General features: G+C 33.9%; 5 protein-coding genes across 8 annotated transcripts; all 5 read left to right on the top strand.

Annotated features, from left to right (window-relative positions):
* Positions 1–1,597: 1,597 nt before the first annotated feature.
* Positions 1,598–7,341, top strand: LOC141667826 (bifunctional riboflavin biosynthesis protein RIBA 1, chloroplastic-like). 3 transcript variants are annotated; one of them, XM_074474454.1, is made up of 8 exons: positions 1,598–1,848; positions 3,246–3,394; positions 3,523–3,904; positions 4,328–4,549; positions 4,778–5,100; positions 5,873–6,002; positions 6,174–6,470; positions 6,704–7,341. In XM_074474454.1, exons 3-8 carry the CDS (start codon positions 3,611–3,613, stop codon positions 6,950–6,952), a joined length of 1,515 nt encoding a protein of 504 aa, XP_074330555.1. In that variant the 5' UTR covers positions 1,598–1,848; positions 3,246–3,394; positions 3,523–3,610; the 3' UTR covers positions 6,953–7,341. The 3 variants fall into 3 exon arrangements, with proteins under 3 accessions (XP_074330555.1, XP_074330556.1, XP_074330554.1); XM_074474455.1 differs by lacking the exon at positions 3,246–3,394 and having other exon boundaries at positions 3,528–3,904; XM_074474453.1 differs by lacking the exon at positions 3,246–3,394.
* Positions 7,342–9,894: 2,553 nt separating this feature from the next.
* LOC141668237 (purine permease 1-like) lies at positions 9,895–13,832 on the top strand. The gene is made up of 3 exons (XM_074475022.1): positions 9,895–9,999; positions 11,586–12,361; positions 12,457–13,832. Exons 2-3 carry the CDS (start codon positions 11,612–11,614, stop codon positions 12,844–12,846), a joined length of 1,140 nt encoding a protein of 379 aa, XP_074331123.1. The 5' UTR covers positions 9,895–9,999; positions 11,586–11,611; the 3' UTR covers positions 12,847–13,832.
* Positions 13,833–15,915: 2,083 nt separating this feature from the next.
* Positions 15,916–17,897, top strand: LOC141667739 (purine permease 3-like). Its single transcript, XM_074474345.1, has 3 exons — positions 15,916–15,962; positions 16,444–17,164; positions 17,275–17,897. The coding sequence occupies exons 2-3, from the start codon at positions 16,454–16,456 to the stop codon at positions 17,662–17,664; spliced, it is 1,101 nt and encodes a 366-aa protein (XP_074330446.1). The 5' UTR covers positions 15,916–15,962; positions 16,444–16,453; the 3' UTR covers positions 17,665–17,897.
* A 1,110-nt stretch (positions 17,898–19,007) lies between these two features.
* LOC141663730 (purine permease 3-like) lies at positions 19,008–20,882 on the top strand. 2 transcript variants are annotated; one of them, XM_074469526.1, is made up of 3 exons: positions 19,008–19,158; positions 19,392–20,169; positions 20,274–20,882. In XM_074469526.1, the coding sequence occupies exons 2-3, from the start codon at positions 19,426–19,428 to the stop codon at positions 20,598–20,600; spliced, it is 1,071 nt and encodes a 356-aa protein (XP_074325627.1). In that variant the 5' UTR covers positions 19,008–19,158; positions 19,392–19,425; the 3' UTR covers positions 20,601–20,882. The 2 variants fall into 2 exon arrangements, with proteins under 2 accessions (XP_074325627.1, XP_074325628.1); XM_074469527.1 differs by lacking the exon at positions 19,008–19,158 and adding an exon at positions 19,159–19,260.
* A 2,556-nt stretch (positions 20,883–23,438) lies between these two features.
* On the top strand, positions 23,439–24,945 carry LOC141668846 (purine permease 3-like). Its single transcript, XM_074475872.1, has 3 exons — positions 23,439–23,513; positions 23,677–24,428; positions 24,539–24,945. Exons 2-3 carry the CDS (start codon positions 23,685–23,687, stop codon positions 24,860–24,862), a joined length of 1,068 nt encoding a protein of 355 aa, XP_074331973.1. The 5' UTR covers positions 23,439–23,513; positions 23,677–23,684; the 3' UTR covers positions 24,863–24,945.
* The last annotated feature ends 216 nt before the right edge of the window (positions 24,946–25,161 follow it).

Genomic DNA, 25,161 nt, shown 5'->3' with positions numbered 1-25,161 from the left:
TTATAATTATTAATTAGTAATTCGTAATTAGACCTCACAATTTAGATGACCAGATCACTTCTGGATCAGATCAATTTCGGATCAAATCCACTTTGGAATTATGATATGTTTGAAGAACATTCAGATCAGATGTAATTCAATTCGGATCTAATTCAGATTAAGATAAAAAAAATTTGTTCAAAAAATTTTGGATCATAAATTATTCATTTAATTGACAAGACTTAAAAATATTTTTTTTAGCTAAATGTTGTATTTTTAATATAATATAACGTAATTTAATAAAAAAATTATGATTACATATTCATGTCATCATAAACATAAAAGTGTTTTAAATATGAATTTTTCTTTAGTTCCAAGTTATAATTAGATATAGTATTTCAAATCATTTTTGATTAAATTAATCTATTATCTATCTATTATATATATAATAGAGCAAGTGAGCGTTAGAGTGAGACAATTCAATCAAGGTAAAATAACTATTATACACTCAAAGCACTAAAATTACACTTAACTGCTATCCTATTTATGAAACTCATATCATATTTATGTCATATTTAATACCCGTTAATAGTCAAACTTTATATATATATATATATATATAAACATACACCCGTACATTTATGTATACATATGTTATTTTAAATTATATGTATCATTTTAAAGTTTATAAAATACAATTAAAAATTCGAGCTTTTGAAATATTTTATGAATATAGCATAATTTTATTTTATCAAATTTTAAATAATATGACACAATTTCATATCAAATTAATTGTGGTTTAAGTGACTGAGGAAAAGAAATCATCACTACCTAATTTAAAATACACATAAAAAATTATTTAGAGTAATATTTTTTTAATTATTTAATATATAATATGATTATTTATGACAATTATAAAGTATCAAATATTTGCTTACAAAATACACAATATAATTGTCTCATCCTGTTTTAAGGGAAATTACTACCAATATAATACAAAAAAAAATATCATGTAGTATCAAATATTTAGTGGTAATTTCGCAATAATATAATCACATTTACACCATTTACGTATCTCGAACGAAATTCATAACAACAGAACAGAAGGAACTAATACAACATAAATAACATATTACATATTATGTACTCCATGTGTCCCATTTAAATCTATACATTACTTTTTGACACTCTTTCCAATACTTCTTTAAAACATAACTTCATAACATTTTTTTATTTTTTTAATAAAAATTTTATGTTTAAACTTTTATTCAAAAAAAATTTAAACAAATATTATGAAACTATGCTTTATAAAAATTTCGAAATACATGTAAATATTAAACATATACAACCTAAAGAGACAGAAAAGAGATAGAGAGAGTAGTATTGAATATTTTCCGGTAAGCCGACAATAATATAATCATATTGAGAATTTTCTATAAATATAATACAAAAATAAATTTGTAGTATCGCAATATCTATTACTTTTTGAATTTCAAATACATCAAATAAAAGTCAAAATTAATAAAAAAATTATGTAATATTCTAGAATATGTCCTGCCCTGTTTAATGAATTTATTTTATTATCTGCCCGATCTGAATAGACAAAGTGGCAGATTGGATACAATTGGTTGGTGGCACGGTTGCATGACCCACAAGTTTCTTCCTCCCCACTTGGTGGGCTGTTTAAAACTACCTACCTTCTTCTATTCCATGTATCTATATTCTATACACACATTCATAAATTCTAAATAAAACCACTCAACTAATTTTACAACCAAGTTTCTGAAACCTTAATTTATTACCAAACTGAATCAAGAAAATGGCATCTATCAACATGTCCTGCCCATCAACACCTTTTCCCAGATTACAGTAAGTTCATTCGTTTTCCTATCTTTTATTGTTTGCAAATGCATATGTTGTCTTTGTTTGATTACCCTTTTTGTAAATGTTGTTAATTTTGATTTTGGGTTCTTGAATTTGTAATAATTGCCTTGATTCTCATTTTGTTGTTTTTGTTTAATTGAATATCTATGAATATTGGATGTTGTAATTGTTAGTTTTAAATAGAATGTGTTGTAAATTATGATTTTGAGAAGAACATTTTTTTGAGTTGTGTTAGTATTTTTCGGATAATGGTCTAGTGAGAAGGATTAGAGGTTCTGCTGAACAAAATTTGCCATTTTTTTGGGTTTTGGTAGAGCTGTTATACTGTTTTAATACCATGTGATCAGTCTGAGAAACGGGCATGAAGGAATAGAGAGAGTGAGAGTTTGCGTCAGATTGAGGTGATTGTATTCGATAGTATTGAGTGGGAAAGTAGTTCTGTTGTTGTATTAACATTCATATTAAAAAAGATGGTTTTGCCTTTTCGTATAGAGGTTTCCATTCTAAAAATTATGTTATCGAACTTTGTGTTTGTTGTTGTGATTTATCAACAACGATTTTTGTGGATGCAATCCTAATAATTTACTAGTCACTGAGCATAGAGGTATTGAATTTGAGAGCACAGTGTTCAAACGTTGGAAAGGCGACCAAAAATGGCAGAGCATCCCAACCGTCTTCATTCTAACAGGTTAGGTGAGTTTGGCGGTTCATAGGCCTAAATTAGGCATTTAATAATGTGTAAATGTATTTTAGTGGTTAAATTTATAAAGTTATACTATTGAACCATCATACTCATAACAAAAGTCTCAAAATTAAACAAACAAATAATGATTTCTATTTGTTTCAATAAAATAAACTAATCATTATCTTAATTTAATAATGATTAAAACTAATCAAAACATATGTACATAATATCTTATATATATTCCTATATTTAGTAGAACGCCTATTTCGCCTAACGGACACCTAGGCAGGCGCCTTACCGCCTAGGTGTCAGGTGGTTCGCTATCGACTATCGTCTTTGTTCGTCGTAGGCCGTCATAAGTACGTCTGAGAGTTCTTTGACTGTGGGAGACATATCACTTATTATTTATTTATGTCCTGTTTCCCTGCATTTACATTCTAATTTCTATTTATTGTGCTGGGTTGTGAATGGTTTATATGCCAATTCTTACTATGTTTTATGAAGTGATTTAAGCTTCAAGGGGAGACAAGAACATGTATTTTTAAGCAATTTTACGTATAAACTTTTTTTTAATCAATTTAAGTTGCTGTGATCCTGACAAAAACAACTTGTTGCTGTGATAAATCATGACTGTAGTTTAAGACTTTAAGTTGAACATGCAGGGCTGACAATCCTAGGGTGTTGCTTATTTTTGCAGAATACTTGTGGTGATGTTGTTTGTTTCCAATTGAGCCCATAAATTGTCAAAGTCATTTGCATTTTCATTCATTGGTGGAAGTCTACCCATGCTATATAGCTCGTAGGACCTAGTGCAATTTTCAAGTTTAAGCCTCTAACTCCGTCAGAGTTAATATTTTTTTTTCTTATCTTTGTTGATTATCTGTAACAATATTATTTCATTACATCTTTTAACGTGCTTGATCAATCATCCATTATTGTACTATCATCTGTTCTAATAAGTGTTGTATGTACAGGACAGTAAAGAGCCTATCTCTGTCTAATGGTGTACAGTTAGTGAATCTGTTTGATTCAAATGGAATTACATCAGAATCTTCTTTTCGGATGAGTGGTAGATTGGGCTTTGGTATTAAAGCTGATGGCAAAGTCAAACCAACTGTACTGCCTGTAAATGGAAGCTTTTTTCTTCTGAAAAAAAACAGGAAAAATGCTCTTCATAGTTCATTCTCATCTGAGAGTGAGATACAGTCTGATTCAACAGCTCTAGGTACACTCTCAGCAGAAACTACTCCGTCTGGCACTAATTTTCCTATGGGTAGTGATGACTACGACTTGGATCATCCCACAGTTGGTTTCTCGTCTATTCCAGAGGCTATTGAAGACATTCGTCAAGGAAAGGTTGGTTGTTTAACATTTATGTTTTTGGGCACTTATTTAGTTATGTATTTTACTTTATAAGCATATGTATAAAATTATAAATACAAATAATAAATAAATATATGGAGGCTCAAATAAGAACCACTTGAGTGAGAAGTAAATTGTAATCAATTAGATTCCACGAATCAAACATTTCACATCTTTAATTTTTTATGCTTGCGCACAAATTATTTGTATATGTAATATGTTACCTTTACTTGGTTAATGTACAAAATTCCCTCAAGAGCCCACCAATCCAAACATAGGGTATGGTTACTCTTGTTTGTACGAAGATTGAAACATTCAATCTGTCAAATCGTAGTGGTTCCTGTTTAGCTCTAATTTTTATACCAAAATCTTTTCCTACACACAAATACATATATATGCTTTGTCATGATGTCGCAGATGGTGGTGGTCGTAGATGACGAAGACCGAGAAAATGAAGGAGATCTTATAATGGCGGCATCAAAGGCTACACCCGAGGCTATGGCTTTTATTGTGAAGCACGGAACTGGAATTGTTTGTGTAAGCATGAAAGAGCAAGACTTGGAAAGATTGCAGCTTCCTCAGATGGTTACTCATAAAGATAATGAGGAGAAACTTACTACTGCATTTACAGTGTCTGTGGTATGTAATCACTTATGCTCATGTCTAAATAAGTATTACATATTATTATTGTGTTCACAAATTGTAATTTGGCTTTTCAATTTTAATGCTTAACTATCTTATATTAAACTTGAATTGAAATCCTCTTTTAGACCTTGATGCAAGATTAATTATCTGTGACAAATATATAAAAAGTCAAGATTAATGTTGCCTACACCTATATTTACTTGTATTAATATGATCCTGTAGGATGCAAAAAGGGGTACAACTACAGGGGTGTCAGCCCGTGATAGGGCAACAACAATACTAACTCTTGCGTCAAAAGATTCGAAACCACAGGATTTTAATCGTCCAGGGCATATATTCCCATTGAGATACAGAGAGGGAGGCGTTTTAAAAAGAGCAGGTCATACAGAAGCATCAGTTGATCTTACTATGCTGGCAGGACTTGAGCCTGTTTCTGTTTTATGTGAGATTGTGGATGAAGATGGTTCAATGGCTCGATTACCTAAACTCCGGGAATTTGCAAAAGCAGAGAACTTAAAAATTGTATCCATTGCTGATCTTATCAGGTAGTCCATAAAATTTGTCATAGCATAGGAACATGCTCGTATTTATTGTCATCATTGCAAAATTTGTTTGATTTTGTGTACAAATTTTTTTGTCAATATAATTATTGATATATGTAGAATTATCATGTAAGGTTTGAATCTTGTTGCCTTTTCATTTAAGTAGCCAATGCTTTTGTAAAATATAGTGGCGCTTCCCTGTGTAATAGCCATCAAAATTGGAGTTGAGTGTCAACAATATAAGTCGACTGATTACCTATCTACCTCAGTTAGTTTACAAAGTATTTACACTTCACTTCACACAAATATAGCACCTTCCTTTCCATGTCCTGAATATAACAAGCATTATCTAACAAGCATTAGATAAAAAAGTTTAGTACATAAGATGAACCCCAACATAATTTTTTGTCCTGTAAAAGAATATTACGTTTGTTATGCACTTCTAGTGCATTATAGAAGGGGTAAATTATATTCAATCATGGAGGAACAGGTGTCTGTAAATCACATTTGTGTTATAAGCTCCATTGTTACATCTATCTTTTGATTGCTCTAGAGTATTCATTGGTAGTTGAAGTTTTACTATAAGCAGATGAAATGGGTGCCTGATGAACTTCTAGTTCTTTTGGTATTACTACTTGCTCTTTTCTCATCTTAAGTTTTCCTATACCTCAAATTTATGTCTAGATATTTTTTAAGTCTCTATCACAAACTTGGTGTGTGTAACTGGAAGTTGGTTGCACTTTAGTAACACGGGTAATCTTTTAACACTTTGCAGATATAGAAGGAAGAGGGACCGCCTAGTGGAACGTTCTTCTGCTGCAAGAATACCTACCATGTGGGGACCCTTTACGGCCTATTGTTATCGGTCAATCATCGACGGGATTGAACATATCGCAATGGTCAAGGTTCGTTATATATTATGATTTCCAAAGTTCTCCTAATCACATGATATGCACTTTTGTGTCATTCTGTACACAGCTCGCAATTTAACAATCAGATTAATCAGTTTCATTTTGTTTCTAATAATTTTTTTTTACTCTTTGGGTCAATGTTCACAATGTTCGTGTTTTGAACAGGGTGAAGTAGGGGAGGGATTAGATATTCTTGTCAGGGTACACTCAGAATGTCTCACAGGAGATATATTTGGGTCAGCTAGATGCGATTGCGGAAATCAGCTTGCGCTGGCAATGAAACAAATCGAAGCTGCAGGGAAGGGTGTATTAGTATACCTCCGTGGTCACGAAGGAAGGGGAATTGGTTTGGGGCACAAGCTGCGTGCTTATAACCTCCAAGATGATGGACGTGACACTGTAGAGGCCAATGAAGAATTGGGTTTGCCCGTTGATTCAAGAGAGTATGGTATTGGTGCTCAGGTACTGTCTACTAATTTGTTTCACCACAATCAATTCAATCTTGACGTTGTTATATTAAACTAGTTGGAGTAGATGTACACTTTTAGCATTTAGAATACAATTAGAACCGAGAACATACTTTAAAAATGTAGAGACGTACACTGTTATTTTTAACAGGGACGATGGTAGTTACCGTTAAATATTTTTCTCAGCTAGTGTATTGTTAATGATATATGTTTCCATGACAATTGCAGATACTAAGAGATCTTGGCGTCCGGACGATGAAACTGATGACAAACAACCCTGCAAAATATGTAGGGCTCAAGGGTTATGGTCTAGCAGTTTCAGGAAGAGTGCCCCTGGTAACCCTTATTACAAAGGAAAACAAGAGATATTTAGAAACAAAACGTGCAAAAATGGGCCATGTTTATGGCCAAGGTCTCGAAGGCAATATCATCCCTGAAAATGGTAAACCAGGTAGAAAAGAGACATCAGAGTCATAGCTTGTTTTCTCCTCATTCAGAAATTGGCCACGACTGAGACGTTTAGATAGTTTTTTCCTGCAATGTCAATCCAAAGGTAATATTATCCCAATTTCATTGATTAAATTCAATAAGATTATATTCACTAGAAAAGCATTTTTACAATATGATACCCAGAAACATCATTGTTTTCCCCAAATGGGATGTCATCCATGAGACTATGCCATATTGGCATGAAATCGATGTTGTATTGAACCTGTCTTAACAGACCTTCCCACCCTCTTTAGGTATATGAAGTTCTGATTTTAGACGTGCAATGTGTAAGATATGTATTTTCAGTGGACAGAAAAATAATGTGTTACAGTTAATCGGCTGAATTCTAAATAGATTTCTTTTTTGCTTTGTTCTAAGGTTAAAGGATTAATGGGTTTAGATGCATTTTTTATAGCTTATGCTATTGTATTAACCATAATTATGCCTTTTCCTGCTAAGATAATGATGACATAGGCTTTTATTGTGCAAAGATTAAAATAAAAATGATAATCTCATAAATGTTATTGTATTTTTACATTACAAATTTTACAACTCAAATACCTTACCCCTTGGCAGTAAGATATGGGGTGATAACATTTGGAATTTAAAGATTGTTTTAAATCTTATGAGATTTTAAAAGATTGTTTCAAATTTTGATTGAATAACACAAAATTAAAATGTATCTTTTAAATTCTACCTAATATTTCAACATTTTAAAAGATTTTTTAAATTTAAATTAAACTGCTATGGGCCGGCTTTCATTAAAAGCACCTTTGATAAATTAAACCACATCTTTTTAGTAGATGCCAAGGGATATTATTGTTGTTTTTTAAAATATGATATTCAGGAATCTTGATTAAATAAAAAAATTATTAACCATTTATGATTTAAAAAGATGTTTTTTCTGGAGATATAGTTTAATTTAAGATTTGCTTATATCCTCCGGTATTTATATTATTTTTTACAAAAGTGTAATATACTTAGGAGTCTATACTTAGAAAAGAACATAAAATTTTAAATAAATTTATGATATCATATTTTAAGGTTATTGAGAAAACCAGCTAAGAAAATCTGCATATAAAGGATTTCTTTAAAAGCAGTAATAAAAAAATTAATAATATATTCTCAGTGCTGTTAACCAGAATAACCACCAGCTAAATAAATCTACATATAAAGATCTCCTTTTTCTTTAATTTAGTCACTTTTAAGCCAACAAATTCCACAAAAAATTTTAGTCCACAAGAAACTTAATCATAGATTATTTCTTGAAAATACCAAATATTTTGTTATTAAGTTTCAAGATAAATTTCAAAATTATTTATATTATTCAAATATAAAATATTACCATTTAGGAAAAAATTCAAATCAAATCAAGGAGTAGCATATAAGATTCTTTTTTATACCAGCTTTGTTTTTGTTATATTTTACAGGGAGGATAACTATTTGGACTACCAGTTTTCATCATAAATCTCACAGTCCGTTGAAAAATAACTGATTCAAAATCAATACTTATCAAATCCATATCCCATCTACAAATATTCATCCAGCCAATCTATAATTATTTCCAGTCAATCAGATACTCCAATTCTCCATATATACAACATTTTTTCTCACATTCTTCTACTTCGGTTGACACAAAAGTATCCCCGCACTTGGCACTAGCAGTCCTCGAGAATGGCTTCATATCAGAACATTTTCATCCTCATGGTAGCCTCATTTTTATTAAGATCTGTCGTGTCCGACTCTCCGTCCGCATCACCACTCTTTCCACCAGCACAGCCACCTTTAGTTGTTGATGTTCCACCACCATCTCCTGTAGAGCCTCCGGCTCCTTCTCCTGTCGAATCTCGGGCACCAACACCTTCTCCTGTAGAACCTCTGGCTCCTTCTATCGAACCTCGGGCACCAACACCAGCTCCTACACAACCTCTGGCTCCTTCTCCTATCGTCGAGCCTCGGGCACCAACGCCAACTCCTTCTCCTGTTGAACCTCTGGCTCCGGAACCAAGTCCTGCAAAAACTCCGTCATCACCGCCTTCTGTGGCGCCAGCGCCATCGCCATCGTCGATATGGATGCCTCCTGCTGATGCCCCTGCACCGGAAAGTAATGCTGGAATGAAGAAGAAAGTGTCTGTTGGATTAATGTGTTTTGGTGCAATTTTAGGTGTTTTCATGGCATAGGAATGTTCTTTTCTGCTAGTTTCCGGTTAATTAATTGTGTTTTTTTATTAATTATTTGGTGAGATTGTTTTTAGTGAGATTTTATAATTGGTTGTTATTTTTTAAATTGATTAGTCTGATTTGTTTAAGTATTAGACTGTTATTCATATTGTTGCTGAAGAGACGATGAATCTATTTATCACATCATTTTTCCTAGCATAATCAGCATAGGATTGGTCAAATTTTCGATTTCTCATTTAATTTATACGATTCTTGTGGCTTGTACCATTTTTTTTCTCATTCTGCATATATATGACTCCCATTTTAAAAGGGAGGAATATTAGAGATGTCGATGAATTTTCGTTTATATTCATCAAAATACATCAAGATTGGACAATATTCAATTTGAATTTTAATATGATCTTTTACTAAAAAAATATAGGTATATTGAATTGGTATATCAAGATGTCGCATTTAATATGAATTTAAAACAATCCATTATCTCGTGGTTTAAAATGTCGTATTTATTATAAATTAGAAAAATCCATTAATATCTGGTGGTATCAAATAGGCCATGCCATTGAGTTTTATGGATCGAGATTTTCCAAATTTAAAGTAACATCTCTTTTGTAACTTTACAAAGAGCTAAAATATTTAAGCATAAAAAGTGGTTTCTTTCAAAGAAGCTCATCCATTCAAAAAACACAAAAAGTGGGAACATTACTGTACTATCTGTGACTTGTTTGTTCTGTTAGAATATGAAACACTAAGCATGAAATTTCTTCTTTAGACAAGCATTTTCTACAGAAATTCTATCTGTAAATGGAGGGAAGTTAATAGCCATTTAAATCTTGATTAGTCTTCGATTCTGAAATGTGCGTTTTCTCCTACAACTGACATAAATGTTTCTTAGTATGAATGTATGCATGCATGGATGTGCACATATACATGTTTGTCGATCGTAAGGACATCTGTGTTTCTACATTGATCATAAATTTTCAGGGCATAGGATCATAAATTTTCGGCTTCACGGGTTTTTCTGTCTTGTTCCAAATCTCGTTTCTCTATAATATGTAGGTTTCTACCTTAAATGTGTAATGTTGGTTTGTATTATGATGTAAAATTTTGTTTTTCTCTATGTAGCTTTGCAGCATTTCTAATTTTTATTTGCTGATATTGTTTGTCTATGCTTTGATTTGTTTCTGTTGATGGAGAGTGTTGTTATTACAGTGATGTAAGTGTTCGATAAACACTTGATTAAAACCAAACACAACTTGCAGCAGGTTTTGTTAAGGAGAGGATATCGAGTTTACTTAATAAGTGCGTTTAGGTAGAGGATATCGATTTACTTAACAAGTGCGTAAAAGAAGAACAAGTTTTTCCACAACTATATGAAAGATTGACGGATCACTTTGTAGGAACCTTAGCTCTCTGATCATGTATACAACTTTTCTTTTGAAACAGGAAAAATGTCTGTTTGCTCTATACAATTTCGTGTTCTGTGTTAATTTTAATTTGTTCCTTGCCTTTATAATATGTGGCCCATGTGTTATCTGTAAGATTGATGATTTTAATTAATTGTTCTTTTCAATGTTTTAGTTTAAGTTTTGAAGGGAATTAGTTTTCTGTAGCAAGAAGCTAACAAAACCACAAGCTTGTCCGAAATTAGTAGGTACTCAGACTACCTATTCAAAAGTTTAAAAGAAGTTGTAAAGAGTTCATCGTTTTAGTTCCTACTTTGTTGCCGTCACATTCTAGTTGGGAATTACAGAAGTAATTGTTATTTTAGAACATCAATACTTGAGGACATGTTTTCCTTAGTACTGTAGTATTTTATCGAATGCAGAACTTATGATTCGAGGTTTTAAGGCAGTAACTCTGCAATTTTACATGTCGGGGTTCCAGTTGAAACTGTGTGTTTTTGATTTTGTATAAATCTTCTGTTTCTTTTGCTATCCATTTCAAGAAAGTCTTATGCAATAGTTAAGGTTCAGCTGCGTGTTTCTTAATTTAATCGCACTTTAGTGTGTCATTCACTTCATTAAATAACAACTCTGGTATTGTGGTAGATTTCAGTTATTTCTGGCCATCTTTTCATTTTAGCTTTGGGGGCACAGAAAAAGTTTGAGATTTTATTATGTTGCAAGTTACTCGGTATCTTTAACTATGAATTAGTCACAAATGTTGACTTGATTAGTGAAGCTTTCGCAAGAGATATGACGGCCATAGAACTAATGTTGACTTGATTAGTTGGAGAAAGATATCTACTGTACTTAAGCAACTTATGATTGTCAGATAGACTTGTCAGACACTAACTAAGAGTTGTAATCTTCTAATGTACTAGATGGTTGGTGCTTGTCTGGCGATTAAGTAGCTATTTTCTTGCAAACTAACTGATACCTTGTTATCTATTATTTTTTCTTATCCATGCTAATTGATGCCTTGTATACTGCTGATTTAGCAAGTGCAGCAGACAGCCGTACTTGGATGGAGGAAGGTGTAATTTTAGACAATGGCTCGCCTCGACCAGAGGCAGAAGGGATGAGCAAAAACATGAAAAAGTTTCTGCTAGCCTTCAACTGCGTGATACTAGGTGTGGGAAACTGTCTCGCTCCTATGACAAACCGGCTCTATTCAATCCACGGTGGAAAGAGAATTTGGTTAATGTGTGCTTTAGAAACCGCTGGTTTCCCATTTCTCTTGATTCCAATGACAATATCTTACCTCTATCGTCGAAGAAAGGGAGGTCCAGGAACTAAAATCATTTCAATGTCACCTGTCCTCATTCTTCCGTGTGTAGTCATTGGTGTTCTAACAGGTGCAGATGATTATATGGACTCTGCTGGTGTTTCTCGTCTTCCTGTCTCTACTTATTCTCTTGTATTAGCCAGTCAACTAGGATTTACCGCTTTCTTTGCCTGGGTTCTTGTTAAGCAGAAGTTCACTTTCTTACACATTAATGCCATCTTATTGTTGACTGCTGGAGCTGTAGTCCTAGCATTCCATTCAGGTTCTGATATTCCCGATAATGAATCCAAAGCAGATTACGTTTTAGGATTCATTATGACGCTTGGAGCTGCGATTCTGTATGGGTTTGTGTTGCCAATAATAGAACTATTGTACAAAAAAGCTAAGCAAGCCATCAACTATTCTCTTGTTATGGAGATGCAGTTTGTTATGGCTGTTGCTGCTACTGCCTTCTGTGGCATCGGGATGCTAATCAATAAAGATTTTCAGGTCAGAATCTCTTCTAAACTCTCCACCAGAAAAAATTAATTAGTTTAACCTGAGTCTGCACATATATTATTAGTTCTAACTACTCATATTTGCAGGCATTGGGCAGAGAGGCTGATAATTTCGGGCTTGGCAATACCATGTATTGGTTGGTACTAATAGCAGATGCATTTCTCTGGCAACTATTTTTCTTGGGAGCCATTGGAGTCATTTTCTGTCACAGCTCTTTACTCTCTGGTATACTAATTGCCGCTCTGCTCCCTGTTTCGGAGATCTTGGCTGTGTTTTTCTTCGACGAGTCATTTACAGTTGAAAAAGCAATGTCTCTTTTTCTTGCCTGTTGGGGTTCCATATCTTACTTCTTTGAGGAGTATAACATAGAAAAGAAGAAGAAGCGCGAGAGAGAACATCAACTTATAGAACTGAAAGACGAGAAAAGGAAGCGTGTTGTTGAAGATGAGTTCATGGAGGTAAAACTTGATAAATAGCATTGCAGCATTACAGCTAATTAGGTTACAGAAAAATAAGGTAGGGTTGTTAGTTGGCTCTTTCATTCTTGCACTGAGAGCACGTATATGTTCGTTTTGGATATATTCAAGCCAAATGCATGAACAAAACTTCCAGATGAATGAAAACATCTTGTTAACTTTTCAATTTTTCAAGAAGCTTCAAATTTTTATTTTTTTGAAAGACCAGTAGCATTAAAACAAACTCCATTTGTAGTAGGAGAAGACTCGATACAGGACTGAAGAGAAAAAAACTTATTTCCTTTTAAAATCCGAAGAAGTGCCCATAAAACGCCTGTCAATGGAGATCGATCCAGTTTTTCACCCCTGCTGCCACCAGGGATGCAAGGCACCGCATTAACCTAAAACTGAAAATAAAGGCATAGCAGAACTAAACATAAAACTGCAGAAGAGGCAGCATTCCCCTCAATTGTACGATTGACCAGATAAACTGTATACATATTCAGCTCACTGTATTGAGCAAAAAATTCGTCAAAGGTGTTAAAAAAAACCCCGGGGTCTTTAATAGAAAAAGTTCATTGCCATCACCAAAAGTTGGGTCAAGTGTGATGAAATATGTGTTTTTCAGGAGCTTTTAGTTATTCCCTAATTTCACATGACAGACATGTGTCTGGTACTACTTCAATTTCAAAAATCAATCAAACAAATTTAAATATCTTTTTAATGATTTATACCTATTCATAGAATAAAAAATGTTTTGAACTTTATTGAGTTCCAACTCAATTGGATGTCCGGTCTCGAATATGAGGATGTGTTTGTATCATACTCAACCAATTACTATAGTACTTCCTCCGTCCCTAAATGATCTTCCCGTTTCGACTTTTTATACTGTTCATGGTAATCGATTGACTACTAATTTACGTCTAATCTATAAGATCAAACATAGTTATGAGTGATTTTATTGGATTCGTATTTATGAGTACTTTAATACAATGAATTTTTTATATTTAATACTAATACAAAATTAAATATATTAACAATCAAAAATGTGCATTGGCAAACGTGTACAACACAAATGAGAAACGTTTTTAGGGACGGAGGGAGTACCAATTACTACAGGTTCATATTTTAACTAGAACGGTACATTTCTCAAAAATCAAATTTAAAAAGATGTATAAAGTTAAAAAAAAAACAGTTTTAAAACTAATAAATGTTTATTTGAATATTATAAGTTAAAAATCTTTGTTGTACAGTACTCCCCCGGTACCTTCCAATTGTTTACATTTCTGAGGAATTGTCCGACACGCATTTTAAGGTGCATAAAAGGTATAGTTATGTAACTTATTTTTACAATTTTTTTTTCTGAATAAAAGTTGAATGTTTTAATTTTTATTCTGAAAAACAAAATTATAATTTTTTTTTATAAAACTATACTTTATATGCACCTTAAAATGCGTGTCAGACACTCTCTAAAAAATGTAAATAATTAAAAGGGACGGAGGGAGTATTATGTAAAAATCGGCGGATCGAATGCTCCTAAAAAATGTACAACTAAACTAAGTCACTTATCTTATATTTGAAGAAATAAAAATTTAAGAGCACGGTTAAATAACTTAAGTGGTCCTTTGTCGTTTTATGTTTTGGGATACACCACATAATTTCTTAGAACATATATTAATTTTTAAGATTATAAATCATATTTTTTTAAAAAAAAATCAAATATAAGTTGTGGTATAAGTATCATCAAATACAAACCTAAATTACACATATTATTTACCCATTAATTTTTTTTAATAAATATGTAATATTGTTATATTTTTTATATTTTTTGAGTAGTTGTTTACACACTCAACAACACTTGATCACTTATGAGTAGAGCCGGTCAAACGGGCAATTTGGCTCGGCACGAACGTAATTCGACTCGCCAATTATTCGCCTGACTCGCCTCATCACGGGCCGGTTCAATATTCGGCACTATTCGGATATCTACACGAGCCGAGCACGAGCTGCATTTTATGAAACCGGAACCGGCCCGGAACCGGACCGGAACCGCTCGCCAAAGACTGCACACGAATAAACAAAAGTCAGACGAATAAACCGGCCGCTCGGCCCGCCAAAGTCCATGACTGGTTAAAGGGAGTATTGCTTTGTTACATTATGTCAATGCTATTTAACTAATTAATTTAATAATGAATGAAGACCAGCTATATTTAGCAATTAAATATGGATCCTGTAAAATTAAATTAATATTTGAATTGGAAATATCAAATACTTACTAATACACATATATCCTGCAGAATTGGAAATACTTCATGTGTATTTTTCTATTCCGAATATATAGAATTGAGGATTTAGAACTAAGCATTATTTGAATTGACTCTCCATAAATACCATTTTTTTCCGTTTTGCAGAAAGGCTGAGAATTCTCTTCTTATACTTTTACACTAAAAAATAAATCAATTTTCAGGAAAGTATCTAAAAATAATAAAGTCAACAACAACTCGCAACACTAAATCAATACTTTAAACTTTGCATTACAATTAACAACTTTAAGACGAATAAACCGGCCCGCCAAAACTCGCGGTTACTCGCCAACTCGCTTTTATTCGCGTGATTCGCGGTCCGTACACGGTTCTGCAGTTTCAATAACCGGCTCGGCACGGCACGGACCGCTTTTTACACGGGCCGTTCGCGATTCCTGTTATAACTAAACCGGCCCGTTAAAAATTCGACCCGGCACGCACGACCCGTTGTTTGGCTGGCTCTACTTATGAGTACATGGCGGGAGCTTCATTAGTACTCTAATTCTTATCCAAGTCCGATTCTCCATGCATATATACACTTATTATAGCAATGCAATCACGATCACTTCATCTTCTTCAGAACTTGTTTGGCTAAAACAAGTTCTGAATAATACTGATAACTGTTCTTCGAATCAGCATCCATTGACGGTAATTTCGTACTCTTATTGAAAAAAATTTGATTCCCTTTCTTACGATTTAGTTTTCGATGCTAATGTTGGTTTTATAAGAATATATGCAAAAAAAATTCTGTGCTATATTGTATTGCATTATACATAGCTATGTTTATTGTCTTTGTTGTATCAAATTCAAGCTTGTTTTGGTTTATACTTTGAGGTGTATTTTTTCTGTTATTCGGAAGATTTATCGTAGTTTGTGTTTCCGTGATTTGTTTATGTTGTTCACAACAATGCTAAACTATTCCTAAGATTTAGAAGTCTAACAGTAGTTGTTAAGAATTATTGTTGTTTTTTAGTCGAAGATTCTGTCTGGTTTCTCTGCTAAATATTTGTGTTCTGTTATGATGATAGAATACGGAAAGGATGAAGGTTCAAATTTGTCTATTTTGACGGCTAATATGTGCTTGAATTTTGATAATGTCAAATTTTCCTCAGGTTTTTAGTATTTTGACTGATGTTGCCATTCATGAAAATAGAAGAGTTTTACAAGAGATATTCTGGTGCCTAAACATAAATTCATAGATGCAAACTGATTGATCCTTTGTGTGCATTAGATTCTTATATGTCTCTGTTCATTCTGCTCATCTGATATTTTGTTTACCTATTATTCTCTGCTGACTGTGTTGTTCAATAACCAGCTTTACCAGGATGGAGGTAAAAGCGATGAGCAAAAACATGAAATTATGGCTACTCGTGATCAACTGCTTGATGCTAGGAATAGGCAATTGTATTGCTCCTCTTACCAACCGCCTTTATTCTGTTAGGGGTGGAAAGAGAATTTGGTTAATGTGTGCTTTGGAAACAGCTGGTTTCCCATTTCTCTTGATTCCATGGTTGATTGCTTACATTTATCGTCGAAGAAAGTATGGTCCGGGGACTAATATTACATCAATCTCGCCTAAGCTTATCTTTTACTCTTTGGTTATCGGTGTTCTCACTGGTTTAGATGATTTAATGGATGCTGCTGGTGTTTCTAAACTTCCTGTGTCAACTTATTCTCTTGTATTAGCCAGCCAATTGGGGTTTACCGCCTTATTTGCCTGGATTCTTGTGAAGCAGAAGTTCACTTTTTTACACATTAATGCAATTATTTTGTTGACTGCTGGAGCTGCAGTTCTTGCATTTAATTCAGGTTCTGATGTTCCTACAAATGAATCCAAAGGGACTTATATAGTAGGATTCTTAATGACCCTCGGAGTTGCAGTTTTATATGGATTTGTCTTGCCATCGATAGAGCTCATATACAAGAAAGCTAAACAGACCGTCACATATTCTCTGGTCATTGAGATGCAGGTTTTTATATCCTTATCTGCTACAATCCTCTGTGTTATTGGAATGGCTATCAATCATGATTTCCCGGTTAGTATCTCTTCTCTTTAGTCTAACCTGGATGAGTTCAAATGTATATTATGAGTCTGTTTCAATATTAACAAACACATATTACTAATTGTACCTACTGATTCTTGCAGGCGATTCCAAGAGAAGCTGAGCATTTCGAGCTTGGAAAATCGATGTACTATTTAGTACTAGTATCGGATGCATTTCTTTGGCAGCTGTTTTTCTTGGGAGCAATTGGAGTAATCTTCTGTAACAACTCAATACTCTCAGGCATACTAATTTCTGCTCTGCTACCTGTCTCGGAAATCCTGGCTGTATTTTTATTCGGTGAGAAATTTACACCTGAAAAAGGAATTTCTCTTTTTCTTGCTTGTTGGGGCTCCATATCCTACTTCTATCAAGAGGCTAAACTAGACAAGGAAAAGAAAAGCATAGCAGAAAACGAGGAAAAGAAACAGAACCAAGTTGCAGAAGGTAACGATCAGTTCAGGGATGTTCCTGAAATAGTTTTGCAGAACTAAAACTAACAAAAGCGACGCAGTCTTGTTGGTTGTTTCTCGCATTCTACAATAAGAAGATTTTTATTAATTTTAGTTTGGGCGTGTGTTTGTAGGCTGTAGATTGATTATAGCTTGAACTTTTATAGTACAAGACTTATGTGGTTTAAATATTTTCCTAGTAGCTATAACTTGTCATTAGTTATGAAAATTTCTGGTATTTATCGAAATTGTGGTTTGATAGACTTAAGCAGCAGAAGCTTTTGTTAAGAGAAAATTTTCGAATATTGTTGGTGAGCACTGAACAGCATAAGCTGTTATTGATCAGTCTTTATCCATGGCACTTTACTCTTCAGGGCAACAACCAACAAGTTTTGTTGGCTCTGGTGCTGTTACGGTTAGTAATGCTTAAAAAAAGTGACCTCAAACACTAAAACGACATTTTTTTACACAAGAAAGACGCAATCCACTAACCTTAGTAATGACACTAAGGAAAAAGGATAACGCATTATAAAACCAATCAAACTACACCAGTTTGGTAGACTTGCACATCAAGCTTTCAGATCATCTTTTACTTTGTTCCAAATTTTCATCTTTTTCTAAATGTTAATCACGTTAAATGGAACTATGCAAGTGACTCTGGTGCCTATCCCTGGATGCTCTATGTCTCCATTTCGGAAAAATCGAGTCCACTCAAATTTTAATTAACTATACATGTTGAGTCTTTTATATCAGGTTCAACCGAAGAATTTAAAATACATGATAATAAGATATCGATCGATATGATATTCAAATCAAAATCGGAATAAGATTTATTGAGTCCAGTTCTGCAGATTAAATGAATCTCATTTAAGAGATTTTTTTTGCTAATATCATAAAGTTTGATGCTCTTTTTTTTGAATTGATGGGTAGTAGGTGGTGAAAAATTAAAGAGATTTTGATCTTAATTGAAAAGAATATATTTGGATTCTGAGGCACCTCTGCAATTTTTTCAGTTAATTTCCCTTATATGTTCTGAGGTCTTTATTACTGAACTTGCCAATAAGAGGCATAATTTTTAGCAGAAAGTTTTTACAACTTACTGCTATTTATAAACATTTTGAGTTCAATGCTTCATAATCATATAACTGAGTCTAACTGTATATTTCGGATCTGTATAAATTAAAGGCTTCGAAAGATTTATTACATTCTAGGCGAATAGATGATCAACAGCAAAATGACTTAAAGTTGGACTTCAACAACCCCTGCAACAAAGTAGGTCTCAAAGTGAGCTGATGACAACTATCTTATCAGGTTTAATTATGTGGGGTTAACGATATTGCACGCTCCACCTCTGCTTTCTGTGATGGCTAATTTGCTTATGCAAGATACCTTTTAACTAGTGGTAACATGATAAGTACCACTTATGAGTAGACAATTTCATATGACTCCGAAGAATAAGTGAATAAAAGTGCAATTCAGAGAGTTAAGCTTTAGAGGTGTACTCGTTACTTTTTTAGAATATTGAGTTTGTGACAGGTAAACTTTCAGAGTCATATAGAATTAGCTTGATCAAGCTGAGTACCACAGTCTTAAGTAATACTTAGTCGTTAAGCAATCTTCTTAATTCATTATACTCTGGTATACAATGTCCTGTAGCACTAAGTATAATATGTCATTGACATAATTATTAGTCATGTTTACTTGAGCATTCAGTTTTTTGTCAGTGCAGCCCCATACATGCTCTTAACGTATTTTTTTGTTCATTGCAGATTATCCGAGTTGCCAGAATAATCAGTTTATGAAATGGCCATTTCAGTTTCAAACAATATAATAGACTACAATGAGAAAGGAATGAGCAAATCCATGAAGAAACTCCTCCTTGTCTTGAATTGCTTGATGTTAGGACTAGGTGATTGTGGTGGTCCTCAGATGCAGCGACTGTACTTTGTGAAAGGGGGAAAGCGAGTTTGGTTGTCAAGCTGTCTAGAAACTGCTGGCTGGCCTTTACTTTTTATCCCAATCATAATCTCTTATCTGTATCGTCGAAACAAGGGAATCCCCGGGACAAAACTCATTTCCATCAGACCTTCTCTTATCATTCCCTGTGCTATTATAGGTATTCTCACCGGGGCTGATGATTATATGTATTCCTATGGGGTGTCTCGCCTTCCTGTATCGACCTCTGCTCTTATAATTGCTACGCAGTTGGCGTTTACTGCTGGATTTGCATTTCTTCTGGTTAAACAAAAGTTCACCAGCTTCACCATTAATGCTGTCTTTTTGTTATGTATTGGAGCCGTGGTTCTTGCATTTCATACTAGCTCTGATCGTCCTGCTAACGAGTCTAACAAGCAATACTTTTTAGGCTTCTTTATGACTCTTGGAGCGGCGGCATTGTATGGATTTATACTACCAGCAATCGAGTTAATGTGCAAAAAGGCCAAACAGCCCATAAATTATTCCCTACTTATGGAGATGCAGGTGGTTATGTCATTCTTTGCCACTGTTTTTTGTGCAATAGGCATGGTTGTGAACCATGATTTTACGGTATATCTCATGACTAGTAGATTAAGTATACTAGAATCTTACTCAATCCTAATACTAACATACTTCAATTTTTTTGTCCCCCTTCACGTGGTGCAACATTGCAGGCAATTCCAAGAGAAGCAAAGGAGTTTGAGCTTGGAATAACGATATATTATTTGACTCTCATCCTTAACGCAGTCCTCTGGCAGTTGTTCTTCCTGGGAGCAACAGGAGTCATTTTCTGCGGCTCTTCTTTGCTTTCTGGCATTATAATTGCCAGCCTACTGCCACTGACAGAGACCCTGGCAGTGTTGTTCTTCCACGACAAGTTCCAAGTTGAGAAGGCGATTTCTCTAATTCTTTCTCTCTGGGGTTTCCTGTCCTACTTTTATGGAGAGTTTCAAAGTACTAAGAACAAGAAGGAAGATTCAAATCTCGATCTCTCACAATAACACAACGTAATTTACGTTGATCTTGCACGTATATGATCAGTTTGTCCTGAGTATATCAAATTGTGTTGGTGTAGCCTACTGGATGTACTTAAATCTGCAGAACAAAGTGATGTCATTGCCACATTAGAGATGTGATTCTTGTTAATGTAAATTGAAAATAATTTAGTTTAGTCTAAAGATGCTAAAACACAACAGACAACAGTGTACTATGTTTGTATATCATGCATGCGTCATAAATCTTGCCTTGTTTTCATTAAATATAATATTAAGGTATATTATTCACTGGACTGAATATGCATGCAATGAACAATACTCATTGTACAAACTGTCCTAAACAAATAAACATTGTAAACTCTAGAAAAGAGTTGTGCAATACTGTATAAACAATTGGGTTTGCTTAAAATTAAAACCTTTTCCAGAGTGTTCTGGGACAATTTTTAGTACAACAAATAGACGCTTTAGTGCTATAACAGAGGAATGCAATGCGAATCAGCCGCCCAAGATGGTTCCCAGCTGAGTCTTCGAAGAACACGGATGGTGGTCTCTCGGAAGAATGGCCTGGACAGAGTTCAAGGGCGTTGCAACTCTCTGCTTCGCCAGCCAACATGCTCCCAGTTTATCAGACTGCAATATATTAGGGAATAGGGATCAAATCTTTATGTTCCTGAAAGTCACCTCTAAAATCTTGGTTTCCGAAAAACTATTTCTAGGACAAAATTCGCATTCACCGACTACAAACTATTTTCTGCTTTCTGTGTTTACATCAGCGAAAAGGGTTTGGAGTCCGCCCGTTCAATTTTAGACTAAATCGAGCCTAAAAAACTATCCGAATTTGGCTCATTTAATTTAATGAGTGGAGTTGAGCCGACTCGTTTAATTAAACGAGCCGAAACCTATAACCGGACTCGAGCTCGTTTACGAAACGAGCCGAGCCTAGTAAAACGAGTTTGAGCCGCTCGCCCGAATCGTATTAGAGCCTTACACAAAGATATTGAATAATCTAATAAATAAGATCGTATTTTTGAATTTTTTCGAGCCGAACTCGAGATTATTTCGAGCCGAACTCGAGCAGAACATGCCAAATATTTGGCTCGAGCTTGTTAACTTTTTTTCCAACCCCCATGTATTACAAGCTGGATCCACCAGTGAGGGTGGGAGTGAGTGATCAAGTATTGTCATTGATGGAACTTCAGATTTCAACAACACAATGGGTACACATTCCGATCTTCGGAGGTGCGTACCGTGCAAGCAGAATTAGTGCACTCTTCCACCGGTTGATCAATAGTTATGGTAAACAGTAAACTTATTGTGCCAGGAATATTACTGCTTACCGCAATAATTATCAAGAATCACCCGGATGTATTCTCCGGAGTCTGCAATATATTATCAACCACAAACTCTAAATTTTTTGTAGAGTTGGTTGAGTTTAGATGAAACCGTTACTTCTAAGTGCACCAACAAATTATGAATTTGGGGGCTTGTGTGTTAAGTAACTAGTTCATTCAAAAATTTAAGGCGGTAGAGGAAGAGTTCAACACGATCTTATACTATATTCAACACTTTCCTCAATGGTACAAACAGTTCGCTATGATTGGCGAAAATCCTTGAACTTGGATATCGCATTATCATGCGAAAGTTTGAATTCATGCGAAAGTCTTGATAATTAATTTGGGCATCAAAATCTTATCACTTGTATATAAATTAAATACTCGCATTAACGGATATACGGTTATAAAAATACCATATCTTGGTAATTCATTTGACCATCAAAACCTTATCACTTGCTTACGAAACAATAGAAAATAAGAATAAGAAAATGATTCTAAATTTTACTAATAATAAGCCTTAAATGATTTTTTCCCACCCCTTCTCTGTTATACAGAATTAGAGAAGTGAGATTCGACCAAAGAAAGAGGAAGCAATGAGTAACTAAATGAAGTGATAATAAAAGGAGTAATTGAAATCGTAAATAAAGTTAATATTTTGTAAATAGTGAATCCAATGACTCTAATACTTATATTTTAACGGACATTATATTTGAGTACCAAAAAGTAAGATAAGTTTCCTTTTATATTTATTATGGGTGCCGCCAATAAATAAATGACTTATTGGTATAAACCCTTATTGGTATAAGGCGTAAGTGACCGACACAACTTATAAGTTAGAATTTATAACTGATAAGTTTAATATTAGTAATGACATACTTTTTCTATAATTTATTCTGATTTTTAACTTTTTTATTAATTTTAGTTTTTAAATTTATGTTTTATAAAGTTAAGTTAATTAAAAAGTCATGAATTAAGATAATTATATTTAAAAATTATTTATTTTAGTTCATTTAAGTTAAAAGAAATTATGACTTATAAGTAAAATTTACCAAACACTTAACTAACTTATAAGTATTATATACTTATCACTTTTAAACCACTTATTAATTTTAAGTCATAAATTACTTATTTTAAGATTTCCTAAACGGTCACTATATATAAAATTTTAAAAAATAATATAGCAGGATAACAAAAGTTATATATTACGTTAGCTTAAAAGTCTTCCTATAACAGGATAACAAGATTATAAAATTAAATTTTCGGGACATATTTTTATTATATACATGAAAGAAAAAAAGAAAAAAATATAGATACAAAATAAATATTTGGGGCACATTTTTTAATTTTTTTCTAAAGACAACTTAAAAAATAGATATCTTTCATACTTAGGATCCACGTAAATATTATCGATATCTTGTTGTTTAGATTTATTACTATATGCCACAATTTTTTTTTATTTTAGGACTATAAGTTTTTATCATTCTTTCAATTTATTACTACCGGGCATAAATTTTTTAGCAGGGGGCTAAAGAGGGTGCAACTTTATTCGGTGAAGGTGCAGCAACTGGTCTTGTGGCTCCAACAGGTAAGATTTTACTTTATTTGAACTGATTTAATCATAAGATTTTACTTGCGTTTTGTCTCTTCAGAATGTAATTTGTGATTCGATTATTAGTCATGTTTAATTAGGCATTCAGTTTTGGTTAGTCCAGCTCCATTCATACGAACATATTTTTTGTGCATTACAGTTACCGAAATGTCTATTCCAGTTACAAACAACAAGATGGACTATAATGAGAATCAAATGAGCAAATCCATGAATAGATTCTTCCTCATCTTGAATTGTGTGATTTTAGCTCTAGGTGGTTGTGGTGGTCCTCAAGTGGAGCGACTGTACTTTGTGAAAGGGGGGAAGCGAGTTTGGGTGTCAAGCTCTCTACAAACAGCTGGCTGGCCTTTTCTCATCATCCCAATCATAATTTCTTATTTGTATCGTCGAAGCAAGGGCATTCCCGGGACTAAGCTCATATCGATTAGACCTGCTCTCATTATTCCCTGTGCTGTTATTGGCATTCTCACCGGTGCTGCTGATTATTTGTATTCCTATGGCATATCTCGCCTTCCTATATCGACCTCTGCACTTATAACAGCTACTCAGTTGGCGTTTACTGCTGGATTTGCGTTTCTTTTGGTTAAGCAAAAGTTCACCAGCTTCACTATTAATTCTGTCTTTTTGTTATGTATTGGAGCTCTCCTTCTTGCGTTTCATACTAGTTCTGATCGTCCTGCTAACGAGTCCAATAAGCAATATTTTTTTGGTCTCGTAATGACTTTTGGAGCATCTGCAATGTATGCGTTTATACTACCATCAATCGAGTTAATGTGCAGGATGGGTAAACAGCAGATGAATTATTCTGTAGTCATGGAAACACAGGTGGTCATGTCATTCTTTGCCACTGTTGTTTGTGCCATAGGCATGTTTGTGCACCACGACTTCACGGTATGTCTCATGACTAATAGATTAAGAACTGGTGATATCTTTCCTAATCTAATCCTAATTTTAACATACTAATCTTTCTACTTTACTCTGCATATGGCTCAATATTGCAGGCAATTCCAAGAGAAGCAGAGGAGTTTAAGCTTGGAAAAACGATGTATTATTTAGTTTTATTCTTTGACACAATCCTTTGGCAGTTATTCCACCTTGGAGCAACAGGAGTCATATTCTGTGGCTCTTCTTTGCTTTCTGGCATTTTAATTGCGACGCTACTGCCAGTGACAGAGACCTTGGCGGTTTTGTTCTTCCATGACAAGTTTCAAGTTGAGAAGGCGGTTTCTCTAGCGCTATGTCTTTGGGGTTTCTTGTCCTACTTCTATGGGGAGTTCCAAGTTACAAGGAAGAAGGAAGCTTCAAATCTTGATCCGTCACAGTAAGACAATGCAATTTATGTTCATCTTGTACGTACAGAAGCAGTTTGTCACATCATTTCAATTAATAGATTGTGTACTTGTGTTGGTGTAGCCTGTTGGTCCTTTACCTTTAAATTTCCATTTTCAAGGGTTTGTATTAATAAATTGATAAGTTGTGTACAGAAATCTTATTTCAGGGTTTATGGATATAAACGCACTTTAAGGGTCAAAAGGTTAATAAGCAAATAATTTATCAAACATATTCAACATTACACTTGTCATAGTATGAGTATCATTACTCATTCCCAAACTTCGTTTAAAAG

This window comes from Apium graveolens, chromosome 6 (genome assembly GCF_009905375.1).
Source record: "Apium graveolens cultivar Ventura chromosome 6, ASM990537v1, whole genome shotgun sequence".
Taxonomy (NCBI): Eukaryota; Viridiplantae; Streptophyta; class Magnoliopsida; order Apiales; family Apiaceae; genus Apium; species Apium graveolens.
Note: the sequence above shows the minus strand (reverse complement) of the source record. Positions and strands in the feature narration are given on the sequence as shown.

Coding starts and splice junctions, on each gene's coding strand:
- LOC141668237 (XM_074475022.1), top strand. CDS start 11,612: ATGGAGGAAGGTGTAATTTTAGACAATGGCTCGCCTCGACCAGAGGCA. Junction 12,362..12,456: donor TAATCAATAAAGATTTTCAG/GTCAGAATCTCT, acceptor TCATATTTGCAG/GCATTGGGCAGAGAGGCTGA.
- LOC141663730 (XM_074469526.1), top strand. CDS start 19,426: ATGGCCATTTCAGTTTCAAACAATATAATAGACTACAATGAGAAAGGA. Junction 20,170..20,273: donor TTGTGAACCATGATTTTACG/GTATATCTCATG, acceptor GCAACATTGCAG/GCAATTCCAAGAGAAGCAAA.
- LOC141667739 (XM_074474345.1), top strand. CDS start 16,454: ATGGAGGTAAAAGCGATGAGCAAAAACATGAAATTATGGCTACTCGTG. Junction 17,165..17,274: donor CTATCAATCATGATTTCCCG/GTTAGTATCTCT, acceptor TGATTCTTGCAG/GCGATTCCAAGAGAAGCTGA.
- LOC141667826 (XM_074474453.1), top strand. CDS start 1,799: ATGGCATCTATCAACATGTCCTGCCCATCAACACCTTTTCCCAGATTA. Junction 5,101..5,872: donor TCCATTGCTGATCTTATCAG/GTAGTCCATAAA, acceptor AACACTTTGCAG/ATATAGAAGGAAGAGGGACC. Junction 6,003..6,173: donor AACATATCGCAATGGTCAAG/GTTCGTTATATA, acceptor TGTTTTGAACAG/GGTGAAGTAGGGGAGGGATT.
- LOC141668846 (XM_074475872.1), top strand. CDS start 23,685: ATGTCTATTCCAGTTACAAACAACAAGATGGACTATAATGAGAATCAA. Junction 24,429..24,538: donor TTGTGCACCACGACTTCACG/GTATGTCTCATG, acceptor TCAATATTGCAG/GCAATTCCAAGAGAAGCAGA.